Below are 20,044 nucleotides of genomic sequence, written 5' to 3' on the forward strand. Positions count from 1 at the left end.
TTTTCCTGGCTCAGAATGGGCTTTTGGGTGGATGAATGACCACACTTTCACCCTCCTCTTTTTATTGACTTGATAAAAGGCTTTGACAAGGCCACGGTAGTCAATATCATCAGCTTTCATTTTTATCCTAAGTTCTTGGTGTTTCCAAAGCTGGTGATTTTACTTTAAGCGCTGGTCTAAAGCTTTTCTGGGGAATCCAAAACAAACCAGGAAAAACTCCTGATGTAAGATTATAAAATAGTACTTTACATGCTCCTTAGTATGAAACAGCGTACCCTCTATCTACAGCTTGAAAATGTCTGAAGTCATTTAAAAAGAGTGTCTCTGATCATTTTCCTTACATTGAGTGAATTTATAAAAGCTTATGTGAGTACAGTTTTATATGATGTGTATTTATGTAGATAATTCATACTTTTTATTATAATTATATAAGCTATAATAAGCTGTGTGAAGCTCTTCCATCTTTACTGGTTATCAGCTGCAGGTCTGGCTGCCAAACATCCCCTGGGAGAGTGGACAGAAATACATAATGAGAGTAAAAAAAATAATAAAAGTATAAAAAATATACACATATAAAAGTTGCAAAGGAGAAGCTTTGTCATTTGATCGATTTCTTAGTGTGGAGGTCGGTGGCTTTCTGCCTTATGAGGCTTATGAGTCATTTACATGACTCATAACTTCCAGAGTGTTGTTTACTTGGTTCATTGGATTGTTTAGAGATGAGGAAAATTAAGACAGTATTTGATACTCATTTGGAAAGTGGGAGGACAAAAATGGAAGTCACGTGGGGCCTGCAGCACCAATTTGGGAAAGAAGATAATAGTAATTGTGAATTGTGCCATCACTTGCAGTGTTAAACTATCGCCACTAGATGTCAGTCTGAACCAACATTTAAACTATCTCTACCCTTCCTTCAGTCTTTCTTCTTACACACACGCGCACGAATGCACACTAGTCATACTCATACAAAGCATATAGCTCCCCTCAGCCAATCAGCGCTTTCTTCTGTTTTTAGGTCTACACATTTCCACTCATTGCCGAGCTGGCGTGTGGACCCGCTCTCACCAGCAGGGGGCGCCGCCCCCGTGAGCTCGCACGGGCTGTCTGCCTCAGCGTGAGTCTGGTCTTTACTACACACACACATAAACACACACACACACAGAGCAGAGGATTATGTAATGTTTACTATTATGCCACTGTATCTTTTGTAAAGCAGCCGCATTTGCCTTCCTCTGTGCGAAGGTCAAAGGTCACAGAGAATGTGCCATGCTTCAAAGTGATGGCACGTGCTATCATCTCAAACATCTTTCAGTGCTCGGTGCACAGGTTCATCTCCACCACCAGCATCACTATCACCATTACCACCACCACCACTGCCTGCAAAGTTGCAAACACGGGGTTAGCCGAGTTTACGCCAGTCCACGCCCCCACAGTCCAGCTGGTGGCAACACTCGTGATGACTTCACCGCCGCGCGCGACCATTGGCCCCGAGACGCCGCGCACCTGTCCAATAGACTGCCGGTGAAGTGACGTCAGCCTGTACTAGTCCCGTTCACTTTAACAGTAGTGGGCAGGGCGGAGAGGGTGCCGACGTCAGAAGCCGCGCTGTGATTGGCTGAGGGCGCTGAAAGTGAGCGTCTGTTGCTGAGAGAAAAAGGGAGAGCGGTTTGCGTCGGCTGCGCCACACAAACATCTGAGCAGCTCCTAAACTAACTTTCTGAAAACAGCGCACTGGTTTTCTGTGCTCCTTCGTTTTCACTCTTTGTGAGCAGCGATGACATAATAATGATAATTAAAGGCGAAAAAACACATTTTCGATGTGGGACCAACAGCGAGAGTAAAGCCGCGCTGAGGCGCTACTTTCCCGCTGCACCACACTGTTTGTGGATGAGCACAAACAGTTGATGCATTATCACCGTCTGCTCGGGGATGGCACTTGTGCTGTCAATTATGGTAAACATACTCCTTTTCAGAAGGGGGGGGGCATTTGTGCCTTTCTATTGGCTCTGGGTCATTTGATCCCTCCTCTCGGCCCGCCCACATGCTGTTCCTATGGTTCCCAATCCTCTTATTGGATACTGTAAAGTTTGGGACAGGACACCGGTCTAGCTCAGCATCCACTTCACTATTCGCTAGTCCCCCCAGTCCGTCAAGTGGACTTTGACAGACCGCCACACCCACTGATCTCTGGCGCCGATGCTGACTGGCTACTGTACATGTCAACGACCTCTCATTGGTCGGCTTGCCCAGCTGTTAGTGGTTCATTCACCATTTTGTGACTGTAGTGGAAAAGAAGAGCGATAGTTTTTTATATCCTTGTTTGAGTTTCTGTGGGGGAAAGACATGTTTTGCGGAGGAAAAGTAAAGAGTGAGTCCGGCCCGCACAGCCACCACAGCCGACAGCCGAGGGATGTTACCATGAGTTACGCGAGCCTCCTCATCGGCAAAATAAGACCATAAATCTTTCTCTGGCCAGTGGTGAAAAGCTCTGTTTGGGTGAGTTGAAACTAAGTTGGCACACGGCAGTGAAGCTAAACTGACTTAAATTTTCCATTTTCAGGAGCTGCGAGTTACCACGACGCGAGAGCCAACTGCCAACGGTCGGTCGTTCGGTTGTTCCGCTACCGTGTGAAGAAATGGAGTGACAACGCGAGGAAGTATCGAGAGAAAGGGGAGGGGTGTGGGGGGTGTAACAGCCTAAAAACTTTCTGAAATGTTTTTACCGCAGTCCCACGGACACCCACGGAACATTTCAGCTCCGTTTCAGCTCCGTTAAAACGGCGAGGTTAGTGTGGAGTACTTTTTCCTTGACCTTAGTTTACGAGTTTTGCGTGGAGCAGCGCTAGCGTAGTAAAAAAAAGAGAGAGAGAGAGAGAGAGCGAGAAAGAAAAACAACCGACCTATTTGCGGCACTGCAGCCCAAATGTTTACTAACAGGCTCGCTCGGTGTTAAAAAAAGCGCACTTTAGGAGGAAACGGATAACACCTACAGAGCGAATTGCACCCAGTTTTCCTGCGCTCTGACTCACGGTGTCATTATTTGGGTGCTGTATCCGCTACCGTTTGCGTACTACCACTACTACAACCACCACTACTACTAACGTTACTGAGCTGCTTACTAGAGCGAAACACCAAGACGAAGAAGATTCTGCTTCATTTATTTTTTTCCCAAGTTTTTTTTTTTAAATTAGAGTGACTGGCACCATTAAAAGGAAGCCTCCCCCGGAGTGGATACGTGCACTCCAGGCGTTGTAGTGAGTATTTGCATGCCAAGAATCGCTGTATAAGGAAGACTTGGGACCGTCTATAAGGGGACAATAAAGCGTCACTTGAAACCGGTTGTTTGTGTTTGTTACCGAGGACCGTGCAGCACGACAGACCGCCTGACTGTCTCGAGTCATAATACTCCTTTGACATTGTGTAGTACTCTCAGAGATCAGCTAAAAAAAAAGATGCACACCGTGTTTTCTCGTCTCTTCCATCGCCAACACTACACTTTTTTCTTTTTTTGCACAGCAATCCTGCAATCAGTGTCGATGCAACCTTGACATCTCTGACTAGGCAGTTTTTAACAGTTGTGTCATGTTTGTCTTTAGGTATTTTTTCAGTGGCAGGAATTGTGTTTACATTTTAGGTTCAGATTTCCTCTTTTTTTTATTTATTAATTGTTGCACTTGTGTGGCCCTGGTGCTGTATAGCTTGTTGAGCTGTTGGCCATTGATATGGCATTGGCAGTTCTGCCATTTGGTCCCAAACAGGACCAGTCGCCTGTGATCTATGCTCCAACCTTCCTTGCTGATCAATACGAGCCAGGATGCACAAATTTCAGCTCTCGTTGTTTCTTCTTTATTAGTCAGATATGTCATCCGCTAAACAGCTGCCGGTATTCATGCTACCTCACAATGGATGCGTCTGTATATAACGCACACACACACACACACTTAAAATACCCTAACAACATATTTTTCTTTCTGTGTCAGTTGTCTGTTAAATCACTTCCCACACACTCATGAGCTCACAAACCACAGCATGAGTGTGCATAGCAGCAGAGAGATTTATCTTCTTTTCTTTTTTTAATGTATTTTTTTTGGTGCTGTTTCATGTGAGACTGTGTTCTCCCCGGTGACCCAGTTAAGGGCAAAGGCTCCCTAACACGCTGAAGTGTACGAGGGCCACGGCACACTTCAGTATCATCATCACACGTTCCTCCTTCTCCCGCGTATGTCCCCGTCACTGCAGCCCCTGCGCCCGTACAGACACCCATAAAATGCTTTGAGGAGAGGGATGAGCTGCAGTGTGTGTATGTGTGTGTGTGTGTGTGTGCGCGCACGCGCCTGCTAACTACGTACACTCATACTGACATACGGTGCAAATGCAGTGCTGAACAAGGTGGACTCAACCTGAAGACCGCTGTATAAACTCTGACATTAGTGTAGTGTAAGTAGCTCTAATGCCACATGTCACATACACACGTTTTGTGCCACGTTGTGTTGGGGCATAGGCTAAATTCTCTACGACTGACCGAAATAAACTGGCATCAAGGCAGATGTTTATTAGGATTTTATATTCCAGTAATAAACACTGTACAACTCATTTTATTTTGTAGTGTTGACACTGAGATGATGTCGACAAATGCCTTGTGTGTGTGTGTGTGTGTGTGTGTGTGCGTGTGAAATGGGTTCTTGGTAGCACCTATGTTTAAACTGTTCACTAAATTTTCTCTTTGCAAAAAAAAGTGAAGAATTTTCATCTCCAAATTCATTTCGTAAAAGCCTATTTATCCTTATTGTTGTTGTTTTTTCCCCCCCTCCTGCATACGTCAGTGTGGACAAGTGCTTGTACGACACAATGACTGTGTGACAATATATATAGGTCCAAGGGAGATTTTAACAGGGTATGCATGACTGCACGATGAATTCCTGAGAGAGCATTTAATGTGTGTGTGTAAAGTTTGGAGGAGGAGGAGGGGTGCATTATGGGCTCCTGTGTGTTTATTGGGAGAAACAGCAGCTTTTTGCAGTTTAAAGAGGAGTCCAGTCCAGCGCCGTGGAGACGCTGATTATCTGTCTGTTCAAGATTTACAGCAGCTTTAGATCAGACCAGCACATATTCTGCTATTAACCTGCTCTAACGCTGGAAGGTGGAGACCTCTTGAATTACCTAAATTATGACCGAGCTTCTCTCTCTGCTTCACCCAGATTCAGCATTATATTTTGTAGTCCTAATTTTTTGATTAACAATTCATGTTGAAAAGCAACACCCAGGAGGGGATGTTCTGAGTTTCTGGACATGTTTTTTTGGTATTGTGATAGTCTCTAGTAAACAATAAGAGTTAAAGGTCTGCCGTTATTTTCAGGTTAGGGGGTGCACGGCTGAGCGCGCAGTGTGTATGGTGCTTTTGATCTTTCAGCAAGGGATTAGGACATGTGAAACGTTCTTTTTCATTTATTTATGTGGTAACACAGGAATTATAGATGCGTCGTGCATAAATGTATATATTCTTTTTACAAATAAAATCATAGTTCAACATATCTGTGGTGTCTTTAGCAACATTTTTGTGTCATCTGGACATTTCAAATAAGATTTTGTGGAGTACAAGCATGCTTGAAGAATTTAACCCAATGATAAATAAATACACCCGTTGCAAACTTGCACCAAATATCTAACTCTTATGTCCCACGCTGAAACTCCTCTTCACTGCACATAATCTGCTCAGCTGTAGAGTCCCTTAAAAGTTACAGAATGTGAATACACACACATGCTTGCCACTGTCTTATCAGCCAAAGCCTAAAGCATTTTGGAGGGCCATTAGCATGACCAAACGCATTTTTCTGAGCTAAGATCAGATCCTCTCGAGTCATTTACCCAACTAGTCAGTCAGCCATTTGGCCCTCAGTCCTTCCTGTCTTTTCCAGTACTCCAGAGTATCTGTACTGGACCAGCATTCCCAGTCTAGGCATCCGTGTCTAGTCTAATAAAGGGCAAACTTGGCCTGGGAAGGAACATTCCAGCAGTCTGAGATTTTTTCTTTTTCTGGGATGAATGTTTTTTTAAATGAAAAATTTAAAACGACAAAGAGCTTTTTAGTAATTAGGGAGTGAGTAATGTATGTTTGCTTATACCGCCTTTTTATTAGGTTTTGTTTCTGGTGTGTAGTGCACAGTATTTTTGATAAATAAGGTGCATTAATTTCCCTTTGAAGCTGTCAAAGATCGGGATACGTTTACTCTGAAAACATCGAAGAAGTCTGGAAACATTTAATTTAAGCATAAAATAAACAGTGCTCGACTTCTTTTACATACACTTAGGAAGAGTTTTGTAGTTGATGGTAAATACAGTATGCAAAGATATAAATAGAGTGATATACTCAATCTGCATCTGCAGGAAGCCTCGCAGTTACAGTCCATGTGTTAACCTTCACACGTGGCACCCTTGCAGTGAAATAACCAACGTCAGTATCAGCATTTACAGAGGAAATTATGAAGATGTGATTATTTCACTTCTGTCCATCGATATGCAACATAATTACGAGAATGTGGAGTAAATGGAAATTAAAGCCTGTTTGTACAATAAATAATGTTTTGTGTTGAGGGCAGAGGTCCAAATGCAGAGTCAGTGATGAGTGTGTGAAAGACTCAAGTTGTTTATTAGTCATTCAGGAAGAGATGCTTTTCTGCGCTGCAGGAAGTGGAACTGGTGTGTGTCATATTGGGTGTTGTTTTGGCAAACAGATAGTTAACAACAAAGGTCACCTTATTTGTGTGTGTGTGTGTGTGTGTGTGTGTGTGTGTGTGTGTGTGTGTGTGTGTGTGTGTGTGTGTGTGTGTGTGTGTGTGTGTGTGTGTGAGAGAGAGAGAGAGAGAGTAACAAACTTTTCCAGCATCTAGCACAGGAAGCCTGAATGTGTATGTGTAAGTTTGTATCTATTTGTGTGAATTCAGGCATTTGGTCATGTTTGTGAGCTGCTGAGCTCGATCGAGAGGAGCACATATACGCACGTCTGCGTACGAGTGTGTGTGAGACTGTTTGTGCGTGCCATTGTATTTAGCCTGTAATCTTGCATCAGTGAGTGTGCCTGATCCTGTGCCAGCCTTTTAATTTCTCTCATTTTGGGCATATCTTGCCATGGCAGATTATTCCAATTAAATTGTCTTTTTGTACAAATGTGTGTGTGTGTGTGTGTGTGTGTGTGTGTGTGTGTCAGTGTGACATTGACAAAAGACGACTGTGAAAGACTGAGACATCGAGAAAGAGGGAGAGGGGAGAGAAAAAGAGAGGGGGGGCCAGCGAGTGCTAGAATGACAGTGGAAATTCCCAGTGACTATACAAGAACGGCCTATCTGAGCAAACATCCTAAGAGCCACATGCTCCAGCCTCTTTCTCTCTTTCATGTTGTTGGGTGACCTCACGCAGGCCACTGCCAGGCTTCTAGCTCCCGATGAAAGTCAGGAAAAATAAATGCTCGTTCCCAAGTTGATCACATGGCATCAAGTCTGTAACACTTGTCGTGAGAAAGCGGCCCCGTCGCACGTCGAAGTAGCTGAAGCGAGTATAGCAGAGATCTGTGTGCGACTCGAGTGCATTTATGTGTACATTTAAAATTGACGAGATGAAGGCCTCATTGAAGACTTGTTCCTTCTTTTTTCTTTCTTTCTTTCTTTGCTGACCTTTTCTTTTAAATCACGCTCACTCAGACCTAACCAGAGTAAACATAGCTCTCAGACATGCTTGACCAGGATTACCTAGGCAGCGATCGCTCATAATCATTACAGTTTAAATCAGCTGGTATCATTAGTAATAAGCTAACTATTAAAAGGTCTTGAGAAGAATAAAAAGAGTGTTTGAGTAGGATTCAGACTGTTTTTGTTTGAGATGCCCTTCAAGTTTATATGTGTGTGTGTATATAAACCCCCTGATGAAGTCTTATCCTGGAGTTTTTTAGGTTAAATATGCCCATCCTGTGAGAGTAAAGGCATTTACAGAGACTGCCTTGGAGTGCTTTGATTATTAGTCTATAGGAGATTATTGATATTTAAAACAAAACCCACCATGTCCTTCATTTTAGTTGTTTTGAAATGTTGTCATTAATGTTATAATCGAGATTTTGTGTTTTGAGTGCACACACTCTGCAGGGATGTGGTGATATGTCGTCCTAAAATAACTAACGCTGTATCGGCAAAAAGATGACATTTACCGATGTCAGTGGCCGATGTTGTGTCACTGAGCTCACTTGTCACATCTGTATTCTGTTGAATAAATGTTCAAAGATAATATGATGATAAGCAGCTATTTATTTATAATTAAAATGCCTTTGTTCCTTTTTTGAGGTAATAAATATCAAAAACACAATACACAAAAAGAAGACAAATATTTTTATCGGCTGCCATACAAACTGTTATCTAAATCTTTGGTATCGGCCCACAGTTTTAGAAAACAGTGCATCCTTAAACTCTCGTTTATACACGTACGCTTTATGGACCAAAGTACGCCTACACATCAGGGCCCATTAATGCTCGACGTTGTTGCCCTCGCAAACAGAGCTGGACCACAAAAGTGACGTCACGTTGATGTCATTTCAGCCGGTCCTGCACTTCTTGATTTTTACGTTTTTTTGAAAGCCTTGCTGTCATCGAGTCAGCGCAGTGTTGGCGACTTTTACGCACAATGCACTTGCCAACCCTGCTCTGTACCTTTGCAAGAATACCACCTAACATTTAATGTCAAATTATCTACGTGGAAGAAATTTCATGAGCTGACCGGTTACAGTGCCCATCTTTTTGAGTTTATACACCTGTGGTAGCAGGAAAACCTGATTCCAGATTAAGATTAAGTACTTTTGTCCTTGTTGTTTATGTAGTTTATCTCGAATCAGGCATAAACTAGGAGAGTGAACAGACTTCAGATATTGAGCCAATGTGATAGCCAACATACTCTTAATCGTCATTTTTGTTCTCTGCACTTCTTGGTTATGAATATAATAAATGACCACTTGTCTTCTGCACCTCTTTTTTTCTTTTCAGATTCCAGTACAGAGGGAACAGAAAAAACGGGCAAAAGAAAAAGTGTCGGAAAACAAGGAGTGCTTTGGAAGTCGAAAAAAAAGGAAACGCCGTGCAATCTGCAGGACTTGGTGAGCAGTGAAGAAAAGATGAGGCCATTAAAGAAACACAGAGGGCGTTCTCCCCCGTTAACTAGAGGCAGAGGGGGGAGGAGGAGAGGGGGCTCTCAGCCTCCCCAAGAAAAGGACCCCAGAAGAGTCAAGAGGGAGACTCTTGTCAAAACCACACAAAGCACCCCTTCCAAACGCAAACACGGCCAACCCAACTCTGACAAGGAACCAATCACAAATAGCAATACCCCCATGAGGGAGGAGCCTACTGAACTGAGGAAACCTGTGGAGTCAGCTGAGAATGGTGGAAAGCAAGCAGAAGAAAAGACAGAAAAGGAGAAGATAGCGGGCACAAATGGAAACAGTACTATGCCCGCTGATTCTGTAGCATTTCCTACCTCTGCCCCAGCGCCACTCACCACAGCTACACCCTCTATAGCCACCAGTCACAGCCCCAGTTTAGGCTCAGTTTCTAGTAGGAAAACAGCCACGTTTAAGGCTCGTGTACCCAAAAAAAAATACACATATGAGCACTTTGCCAACAGTGCAAGTGTTACATCTACCATTCCTACCTCCAGCCCTGCTCTCGTAAATAACAGTTACTGCAATATCAACAGCAAAGTTAGTGATAGTGTTAATAGTCCCAATAACCATTTCAAGACTAGTAACAGTGTTAGTAATAGCATTAATAAAAGCACTAACAGTAGTACTAATAGTAACGCTACAAGTGGTATTAATAACATGAGCAGTAACAGTTGTGATGGGAGCCATACTACTTTTATCAATAGCAGTAATAGCATAAGTAACAGTTGCTCAGGTAATCAGCCATCAGTGCTAACTGTGGACAGTAAAGCTACAGAAGCAAACCATTTTGTCTCCATGGAGGATAAAACCCTCAGGACAGCAGATTCCCAGGAAAAAGCGTCCCAGTCTGGGGAAAATGAGCCTGAGGGGGCCCCGAACTCTGTGCGCTCCTCCTCCACGGATACAGCTAGTGAGCACTCGGCTGACCTGGATGTGATGGAAGCATCAGGACCAAGTCTTCATCAGAAGAACTACCACATCCCAGCTCCTCTACACAACTCACACCCTAAAGAGCCCAATCTGTCAGAGGGGCTAGCTGAAGCTCTGGCCAAAGGCATGAAGAACCAGAGAGTCCTGGCTCGCTGTGTCACAAGCGGTGGTGAGGCTGCGAATAGTGGACACTCACGCCCCCCGTCACATATTTTTAGACCAGGGGTGGTGCGTAGGGTGTGTGGGGGTACTGTCGAAGTTCAGCTCCAAGGAGAGGAGACCCTTGTAAAATATCCATTTCATAGTGGAAGTACAATGACGTCGTCAGGGACTGAGAGCACTGTGGATTTTATTTTAGATGCCCCCCCACCTGGCATGACACCTGTAGCTGTTGGGACCCAAGTGTGTGTGCCGTTTGGTGGGGAGGAAGGAGATTCTCTGTTGTACAGAGAGGGGATTGTTACTGAGGTGGACCCACACCCTGGTGTCTCATTTCCTTACCAGGTGCTCCTGAGTGAAAAAAAAGAAACTCTGGGTGGAGGGGCAATAGAGGAGAAAGAGAAAAGGAGCACAAGCAGCCAGGCTGTGTGGGTGTCCCGACAGAGCCTGAGATTACTCACTCCTCCTTGGGAGGTCTCACATTTAGATGGTGGGAGAGCAAAGGAGAGAGAGCGGGAGAGGGAACGGGAAGAGAGACAGCGGCGGGAGGAGATGGAGGTCGAGAGAGAGGTTTGCCAGCTGAGTATTGGAATGGGAGTGTTGGGAGGTGGAGTAAGGCTGGGTCATGGTTTTTCACATGGCGGGGTCATAGGAGGACATAACTATGGAACTGTACATCCACCCACAAATTCCTCCACTGGGACTTCTAGTGCCGTTACCAGCACAGGTCACGGATGCAGCGATAATTACTCTGATCAAGAAAGACAGAAAGAGCCAAACACACCAGAAGAAGATGTTGAGGTGTCTCGTTTTACACACACCGTTAGTCATAAGACAAATCCTGCAACCTCTCAGCACAACAGCATCCTCTGCAAGTCCAGCGGCTATCCTCCCTCCTCCCCCCACCTCTCTGTGGTGAGAAGCTTGGGACCCCCACACCTCTCCACTGTAGCTAGTCCTCAGCCAACTCCATCCCCAGCCTTACTGGGGTCTGAAATGAACAACACCACTTTAAACCTACCTCCATCCAAAACCACTCCTACTCAGACCCTTACTCCTACTTCTGGTGGGGGGTCCTCCTCTACCTCCTCACGCTCAAGGACGCCCCTTTCATTGGCTCAGCAGAAATACAAAAAGGGTGATGTTGTCTGCACACCTAATGGTATCCGTAAGAAGTTCAATGGTAAGCAGTGGAGGAGGCTGTGCTCCAGGGAGGGTTGTATGAAGGAGTCTCAGCGCCGAGGATACTGCTCTAGACACCTGTCCATGAGGACCAAAGAGATGGAGGCTGCAGGTGCAGAGAGGGGAGGAGGAGGAGGCAGCAGCTCAGGGACAGTCACCCCTTCTGACCTCCGGGGAAGAGCAAGCAGTGAGTTTGAGTGGGACGACACATCAAGAGAGAGCAGTGAGGCCAGCAGCAGAGGAGACTCCAGACCCCGACTGGTCCTCCCCTCCCTCCTCCCTCATGACCTGTCGTCACGGTTTGACTTTGATGAGTGTGAGGCTGCCACCATGCTGGTGTCATTAGGAAGCTCCCGCTCTGGCACCCCCTCCTTTTCTCCCATCTCCAACCAGTCACCCTTTTCTCCTGCCCCCTCTCCCTCGCCCTCTCCACTGTTCGGTTTCAGGCCGGCCAACTTCTCCCCGATTACAGCATCCCCGGTCCTGCAACATCGGAGGCACAGACAGCCCAGTGGCACGGGGGGAGGAGGGGGAGGGGGCAGTAAGGCATCATCCACATCTGGAGGAGAAAGGGAGAGACACACTTCAGGCGTCCAACCCACCTTACAGAGTAACCTTACGTTTACAGTCCCCATGAGCCCCAGTAAGCGAAAGCCAGATGCACCTCTTCCACCACCCCTGCCCTCACATCACCATGATTACACACCCAAAACAGAGCTGGATCCTGGCGACCATAACAGCTCTTTCAGAGTGCTGTCACCCCAAACGCCAGCTTTGCATTCCCGCACACACACTCCCACCTTCTCCCGACCCAGAGGAGTGACCACTCCCTCCTCCAGCAGGCCCCCTTCTTCCACTGCTGTCTCCCCTCCTCCTCTTCTGGTGTCCCCAACTCCTCCTTCTCCTCTCACTACTGATGGAGGGCCTCGTCGTGTGGTCCCTGTTTCCCAACAGGCCTTGCGGGACTCTCCTGTTATTGTGAGGAATCCCGAAGTCCCACTGGCAAAATTTACAGAGTGTCCCCTGGGAAGAGGAGGAGGAGGAGGAGTAGGTGGTGTTGGAAATGAGGGAGGGAAGGAAAACAGTTTGTCTAAAGACATCACCCAAACCCACCTGACTCCTCAGCCAGTTTCTGGCCTCCAGGTTCCTGTCCCAATTAACGCTGCTGCAGCCGCAGTTCCTAATGGCACTGTCCTCTTACGGAGCCCAGCCCAAACTCTGGTGCTCGTGTCCCCAACACCTTCCTCCTTGCCCACCGCTGACACCCCTGCTACTGCGCTGCAGGCCCTGTCAGTTACTGTCAGCACAACCGTCACAGTTCCTGCTCCAAGTAGCACGGACAGCTGTGGGGAACGAGAAGAGAACAGGGGCGCAGGGTTTGGTGGTGAGGTCCAGCAGCCAGTTCCCTGTCACCCTTCCCCCACAGCTCTGCTGCCCCTGATCCTGCCAGCGGAAAGTCTTCATCCCGTCCCACGCAAGGACATCATCATGGGACGTCCAGGCACAGGTGAGAATTGGCGCAGATGTGTGGGTGTATTTTGTGTGTGAGGGAATAAGAAAAAGTAAGGGAAAGAGACATAAACTGCAAAATGCAGTTATTTCAACAATAGGAGGAAAAGAGATATGCGGATTAAATATGTTAATATTATCATTTAAGTTCAAGTCAATCATAAAGATACAGATTTATAGATTATTATTCAGTGAAAATAAACTGAAAAATGTTGTTTTATACTTTCTGCATGTTTCAAAATTCAAAGGTTAAGAGTTTAGACTTTCTTTAAAGGATATGTTGTGGTTTTCTAAATACAAATCACTTGAGTTAAACTTTATTCCAGCTTGATTCATATAATTCCTTCTCTGTATTTACAGTAAGAAAATTAACAAAATAGTATCCTATAGTTTTATTTTACTTAACAACCTTAGTATGATTTTTTTTTCTTGCAACCCTAGTATTGTGATGAACTCTCAATGCATAATTAGCACCATTTAGTTTAAATTTGTTTACACATTTTCAGTAAAATTATTTTTTTTTCTAATTCTCTCACTCTTTAAAAGGTATTCTTTTTAATCTGTGTGATTCTGTAGCATCAGTTGCTGACACACACAGAAAACGTGTCGGCTGTGAATGGCCAGAGATGTGTTGTATACTGACGTTGAACCAGCATTTTGCAACCAGAACCCAATAATTATTTCACACAGAAAATGAGACTTGCAGTGAATGTGAAGCTCAATCTTGTGAAAAGTGATGATAGAATTTTTTTTGCATTATCTAGAATTCAGCTGAAACTGCTGCAAACACACACGCTCTCTCTCTCTCTCTCTCTCTCTCTCTCTCTCTCTCTCTCTCTCTCTCTCTCTCTCTCTCTCTCTCTCTCTCTCTCTCTCTCTCTCTCTCTCTCTCTCTCTCTCTCTCTCACACACACACACACACTGATTGAAATATACATTTATTTAAAATCTGTAATTCCAAAATTACATTCGTCTGTCAATTCTAATAGTAAATTGAAACGAAATAGCTTTGTGTTTTGTATGTGTCTCTTCCTGTATATGTACGATATATATGTATATGCATATATAATCTATTTTTTCTATTTCGTTCATCTGAACAATCATCCATAAATCGATCATATTTCTTTTGAACAATGCTGCATAATGTTTTTCTGGTTTACATCATAACGTCCCACTCTCATAATCTGAGAGCAGATGACTGCCATGGTGCATTAGAGGGTTAGATTCACATGGACGTGCCACAACCTGGGTGTGCTGCTGCCCAGTGAAAGGAGCTCCTGTTAGCCATCATTCTGTTGTCCCATATGGCTATCTCGATTTGTCTGTCCACCATCCTCACTTCTGCTGGTAACACTAAACTAAGTGCTAAAGCTGGTCACATGATCCGTGTAAGCTCTGGAGCGAGCACATATGAAACACCAGGTCAGGACTAGACTTGTTCCAGGAGTCACTGCTGATGACTATAAATTCACTACGGTCACTAAAATCACTAGTCAGCACTCAGTGCAGGTAATGAACTCTGATCCTTTGTGGTACCTCTAAGCAAAGGGAGTTTGGTGTATTTTCTAGCGTGTTTTACATGCTGTATGATAATTGCATGTTGCACACAGACATTGTTATGAGAATAGGGAAATTAGCAAAAACAATATTTAAATTGTTCTTGGTTTGGATTTCGCTTGCAAATGCGAATAGGGCGAATGTGTGCTAATGCTAGAAAAATGCAAAAGAAGCTCATGGACACATGTGGTTCGCTGTTCTTGTGAGGTCTATAAGGAATAAACTCTATTTCATAAAGGATTAGTGTGGTTTGTACCAGAAAGTGTTATATTCCCAGTCATAGACAGAAACTTTAAGTTATACCTCGCTAAAGCCAGGATACAGCACAACAGCACTGATTTGTTTGATTAAAAAGGTATACAAAAGAACGGGGAGAAATAAATGTTGTCACAAGCTGCACACGACATTAACAATTAAAAGCGGGTATGGAGCATGTGGGCTCGATGAGCAGTATGTAGGCCAGTTATAGACTCTTTCCCCCAACTTGTCTTTTATTTAGTCTTTTAAAAAGAGAGAATGAGAATGAAGGAGGCCTCAGTAAAGACGGCAGAATCCTTTTTTTAAAAAAAGCTCAACTGAAATGCATGTTTTGTCTAATTGTTTCTCCTGTTTATTTTTATGAAAAACTCTGACCATTGTGCTTATTATAAGTGCACGTGTGATGTTGACTTCCTGACCCCAGCAGCTGTTATTCTAACTCACTACAAACTATTTCCACTAGCTCTTGCTGTGTGTATGTCCATGCGCTTGTTTGTTTAACAGTGACTCATGTAACAGTATAGCGAAACAAAGTGCGAGCAGCTTTTTTGGACAGGAGTACTGAGGTGGCTCGACTCTAATGTGTGTAGGATATACTCTGTAATTTTCAGTATGTTGTGTGGGAATATTATGGAGTATTATGGAGTACGTGTGTGTGCATACGTGTATGAGAAAGCATTATTCATCAGCTGTTGAAACTAAAAGCTTACTTTTCCGTTGTGTTATATATGGACACGTACTATCAGTAAGAGTAATTCACTTCACCAGGGCCTCTTGCCCTCACCACTGTTCAGACCTTCAGGAGTGTGACAGAGAAGTGGACAGGGAAGGGAGCGCTGTCATTTTGAGTGTACGGTTCGTCCTCAGATCCCCTTTTTTGCAGCTGAAGGGACGCCGGATGAATGAATAGGCTCTCTTTGTGTGAGTGCACGCACACTCGGCTGTGTGCGCGCGAGGATGTTTTCTGTAGAGTCAGAAAGGGTGTGTGAGCTTTTGCATATGGCCGTAGGAGAGTGTGAAATACAACAGGGAAAAAAGGTGCGTGTGTGTGTGTGTGTGTGTGTGTGTGTGTGTGTGTGTGTGTGTGTGTGTGTGTGTGTGTGTGTGTGTGCACGCAATCACACGTTTTGCGTGTTTATAATTTGCAAGTACATGTAGGTGTTAGTGTATTCTCATCAGCTTGGAGAATACGAGCAGTTGGTGGAGTTTTTCAGATAATTTTAAATATTGTTTTGTGAATTTGTTATTATTAAAAAGGTGTCGGATAATTTTCCTGTTTTGGAGTCATGGGGAATTGTTTCACAAACGCTAACAGGCACTCTAAACCCTTTGAAAAAAAATAATGTTGACACTCTTCAGCTTCTACTATATTAGCATGATAAGTATGTGAGTATTTGGGTGATAGTATTAGCAATGATGTGGAGTATCAGTATTGTTATAAATTAGCTTGTATTTATAGCAAACCATACTCACACCTGTTAATAAGGTGGCGGAAACATCCTCACTGAAATCCTCATCCTTATCGAAATTCTCATAGATGGGTTACTAACTCAGCAGTGACAACATGTTACAACTGTTTCACGCCCTGAAATGTTTTAGGCCATTAAAAGAAAATAATATGTTAAAAGCTACAGAAGATTAAAAAAACTTTAGATTGATTAGGACTGAACTAAAATTCTGCACCGTAAAAAAAAAAAAAATCCTAAAAAAACAGTAACATTCCGGCAGCTGGGGCGCCAAAATAATACCATAAAATAACAGAAAATAACTTTCTCATGAAAATACGGTTATTTTCAGTAATGACAATACAGTTTGTTGCCCTAATTTTACATGGGATTTTGCCTTTTTCAAGTGCTTTTAAGCATTAAATTAGGAACATTTTAATATGATTAAACAATGAAATTACCTATAAACAAGGTCAATGAATGCGGCAATATGAATAATAATACTTAAATGTACAGAAATATACAGTTAACAGTTGGTTTAAATAGTAATGGATTGCATTCATATAGCGCTTTTTGAGACCCTCAAATTCCACTTTATAATTCCCCTCTGGCCATCACCAGTAGGTGGTAGGTGAAGTGTCTTGCCCAAGGACACAAGGACCGAGAGTGTCCGAGCCAGGGCTCGAACCGGCAACCTTCTGATTACAAGGCGAACTGCCAACTCTTGAGCCACGATCATCCTAAACAACAATAATAATAATAATTATTTGATGTAAAAACAGTTTATAAGAATCATTTTATATATTTTTCCATAGCATTACATTTGAATTTAACAGTTCAATCTTCAAATAACGGACAACTAGTTGTGAGATTATGATACATTTGTGAATGTATTTTAACAATCTAAATATACATATGTACAGACAAATACATTTAAAAAACAAGAAAGTTATGTTTTATTACATTTACAGTGATTTTACATTAACTTACATTTGAAATGTAAAATCACAGTCTATTTATGTGAATTTAATGATATTCTAGAAGAACAGTACAAAACTGTAAAATACACAGTAAAATACTTTTACATTACTTTTTTACAGTGTGTGAAAAACCTGATACTTAAGCTGCCGCTACTATTAAATAATATCAAATCTAGCATCCCTTAGATCATTTACTCAAGTGTATAGTTAGTGTGTAAAAATAGAAAAGATCAAAGGGACAATACATGCAATTACTTTATTGGTAATCAGTCCTGTCTTCTCTGCAGTATAATCCTGCACACACGCATCGGTAGGTTGTGTTTTCATTAATTCACTCTGAAATAACACAGCAACGCCCTGCCGCGGGTAAGCTGACACTGTGATGTACTTTTTAAGACGAAGCTGCATATGTTCCCTGTGTGTGTGCGTGTGTATGTGTGTGTGTTTCACCATCTATGAGGTGCTAATGAGGCTTTACATTGTCGTGTCTTTTTAAGCACCCCTGTAACTTCCTGCAACATAAAAACAACAACAACAACAAAAAGCTATTAAACAAACCGTCTGAAAAGGTAAAGGACAAGAGCCGCCTTCTTCTTCTTCTCCTTTTTTTTAAAATGGTGTCACATGTGTATTACATGCAGTGTGTCTGAGTGTGCGCACATCTATGAGACAGACTAACAAAGTGTCAATCACTGGGTACCGGATATGATGTGTGAGCGCTAAATGTCTGTTGCCATGGCAACAAAGCAAACATCACACTGATGTAGCTTGTACATAACACAGAATATTCACAAATAGAAAAGGCAGTCCCCCCCTTTTTCTCTGTGTGTGTGTGTGTGTGTGTGTGTGTGTGTGTGTGTGTGTGTGTGTGTGTGTGTGTGTGTGTGTGTGTGTGTGTGTGTGTGTGTGGCACGTGTGCTTGTGTCCCTTTTCTCTGAGAGAAGAAGAACTTCAGCAGGCTCACATGTTTTTACTCTCTAACGTGTTACTAACGGCTCCTTCTTTCTTACATCTCGGGCATCTTTAGTCAACATTCTCAGAAAATGGAAACAATCTAGGATAACTGGAGGGGGTTTCCTTTAATTCAGGCGTGTAAAACTCATTTTATTTTATGGGCCACATACAGACTAATCTGATCTCAAGTGTGCCAGACCAGTAAAACCACTGCATAATAAACTATGAAAATAAAGCCCTCCATATTGTTCCCTAGGTGTAAAGAAATGCTCTCAGAATACAGCAGCAGCTGCTTCCTCATCTTCTGCTGTTGTCTGTAATTTTGAAAGTTGTCTTAAAATCAGCAGAAAATACGTGACTTTTTATATTTAATGAAAGTTGTAGCCTTCTTTAGTGACGACTTTCATCAGTTCAGCTCTGAAGTCGGTGAAGAAGATGTTTATGGTGGGTTTTTTGTGTATTTGTTCTCTTGTGTCCAGATCACTAGTTCCTCTCTTCTCTATACGACCATGTAGTGAAACTACCTCTCTGTGCAGACTCATTGTAAGCATGAACGTTTTCTTAAAGAGCACCTTTAATTATTAGATTTATATTTGAATATTATTTATATGTCATTATTCCTCAGCATTTTTACCAAATCTTCATAATTCTTTGTCTCAGTGTCACATGCACACGCAGTTTGTGCAACATGGAGTAAACATGTCACACTCCCTTAAGAACACGTGAATACACTTTTTTGCACTGCTGTTCTGCACTTCGATGCATCTTTTTGACGTTCGCCCGCCTTCGTCTATCTCATTTTTGATTTTTTTTCTAAACAATTATGAGACTTTTTTTTTAACCCTTTGCTCCATCGCATTGCAGTGGCTTCGCTTCCCCTCCTTTTACACTTCGCTCTCTTCATCCTGGTCTACCCGGATACGGATACCCGGGAATAACATCCCCACTCCCTCCCGTCCCTGCTTTACGTAACGCTTAAAGCCCTGCATATCCTCCCTGGCCATGGCAACAACCACATCTGGATCACGCAGCCCATCTAGACTGGCACCAAAGCAAATGTGAAGCCCTCAAGACTTACCACAAAAGTCATGTGCAGTCATAATCCTGTTTCCTGATGGACTTTGGGGAGATTCTCAAAATGCATTGGTGCACTGGGAGTTTGTAGTCTGAGGTGGCTCCAAGACTTTGAATGCATGTAAAGTTAGAGCGATATTGAGATTTGTTACTGCTTCTTTAAGGTTTCTGTCAAACCCACATTCATTATTCTTTTCAGGTGCTCCTCATATGACAAAGTTTACAACGAGTTTGTAGTTTCCTTCACAATTTCTTCTCTGTCCTTCATCCCACTCTCCTCCTCTCCTTTCCCTTTGCATCTCTACTTCCACAGTCTATGCACTTGCTTTCTGGTTTGTTAGCCATTTATTTGCAGGCTAGTAGTGCCCCCAGATGGTCAGACACATACATTACAAGTTCCCTCACTCGGTTGATGGAGGGATCTGGGTCTTAACTTCGTGTTTCACATATTTTTCCTGCTGCTCATCATTTGATGTTGGTAGCAGTGTTAATGAGTCTTGTAGAGCCTTTTGCATTGATTCTATTCAATTCCCTAATGTGTGTCATTCATCAAAGTAATCACTGAACATAATCTGTAGTCACAGTTTTTTTTTTTTTTTTGTCTAACTTTCAATGAAACTGGAACAAAATGAGGAGCGAATCAAGCATCTTAAGAAAGCCCCCACAGAGCCGTCCCTCCTGGTATCCGTATGCCACATAACAGCGATTGGTTTATTTTAATGCAATAGGTGGTGATGGTCAGTAGTAGAGTTGTGACCGCGGGCGACATGGAGAACCTGTGCCCAACATAGCTGTTGCCATGG

The 20,044-nt window shown here is 43.2% G+C and overlaps 1 protein-coding gene across 1 annotated transcript in view; it reads left to right on the forward strand.

Annotated features, from left to right (window-relative positions):
• The first annotated feature begins 2,136 nt into the window (after window positions 1-2,136).
• The window catches only part of cicb (capicua transcriptional repressor b), a 27,874-nt gene continuing 9,966 nt past the window's right edge, over window positions 2,137-20,044 (forward strand). The window contains exons 1-2 of the mRNA XM_080896836.1: window positions 2,137-2,785; window positions 9,021-12,971. Of these exons, the coding sequence (XP_080752962.1) occupies window positions 9,149-12,971 (3,823 nt within the window). The 5' untranslated portion in view covers window positions 2,137-2,785; window positions 9,021-9,148. The remainder of the gene's footprint in view (window positions 2,786-9,020; window positions 12,972-20,044) is intronic.

The sequence above is a fragment of the Rhamphochromis sp. 'chilingali' genome (genome assembly GCF_963969265.1).
Source record: "Rhamphochromis sp. 'chilingali' genome assembly, chromosome: 11".
NCBI classification, from domain to species: domain Eukaryota; kingdom Metazoa; phylum Chordata; class Actinopteri; order Cichliformes; family Cichlidae; genus Rhamphochromis; species Rhamphochromis sp. 'chilingali'.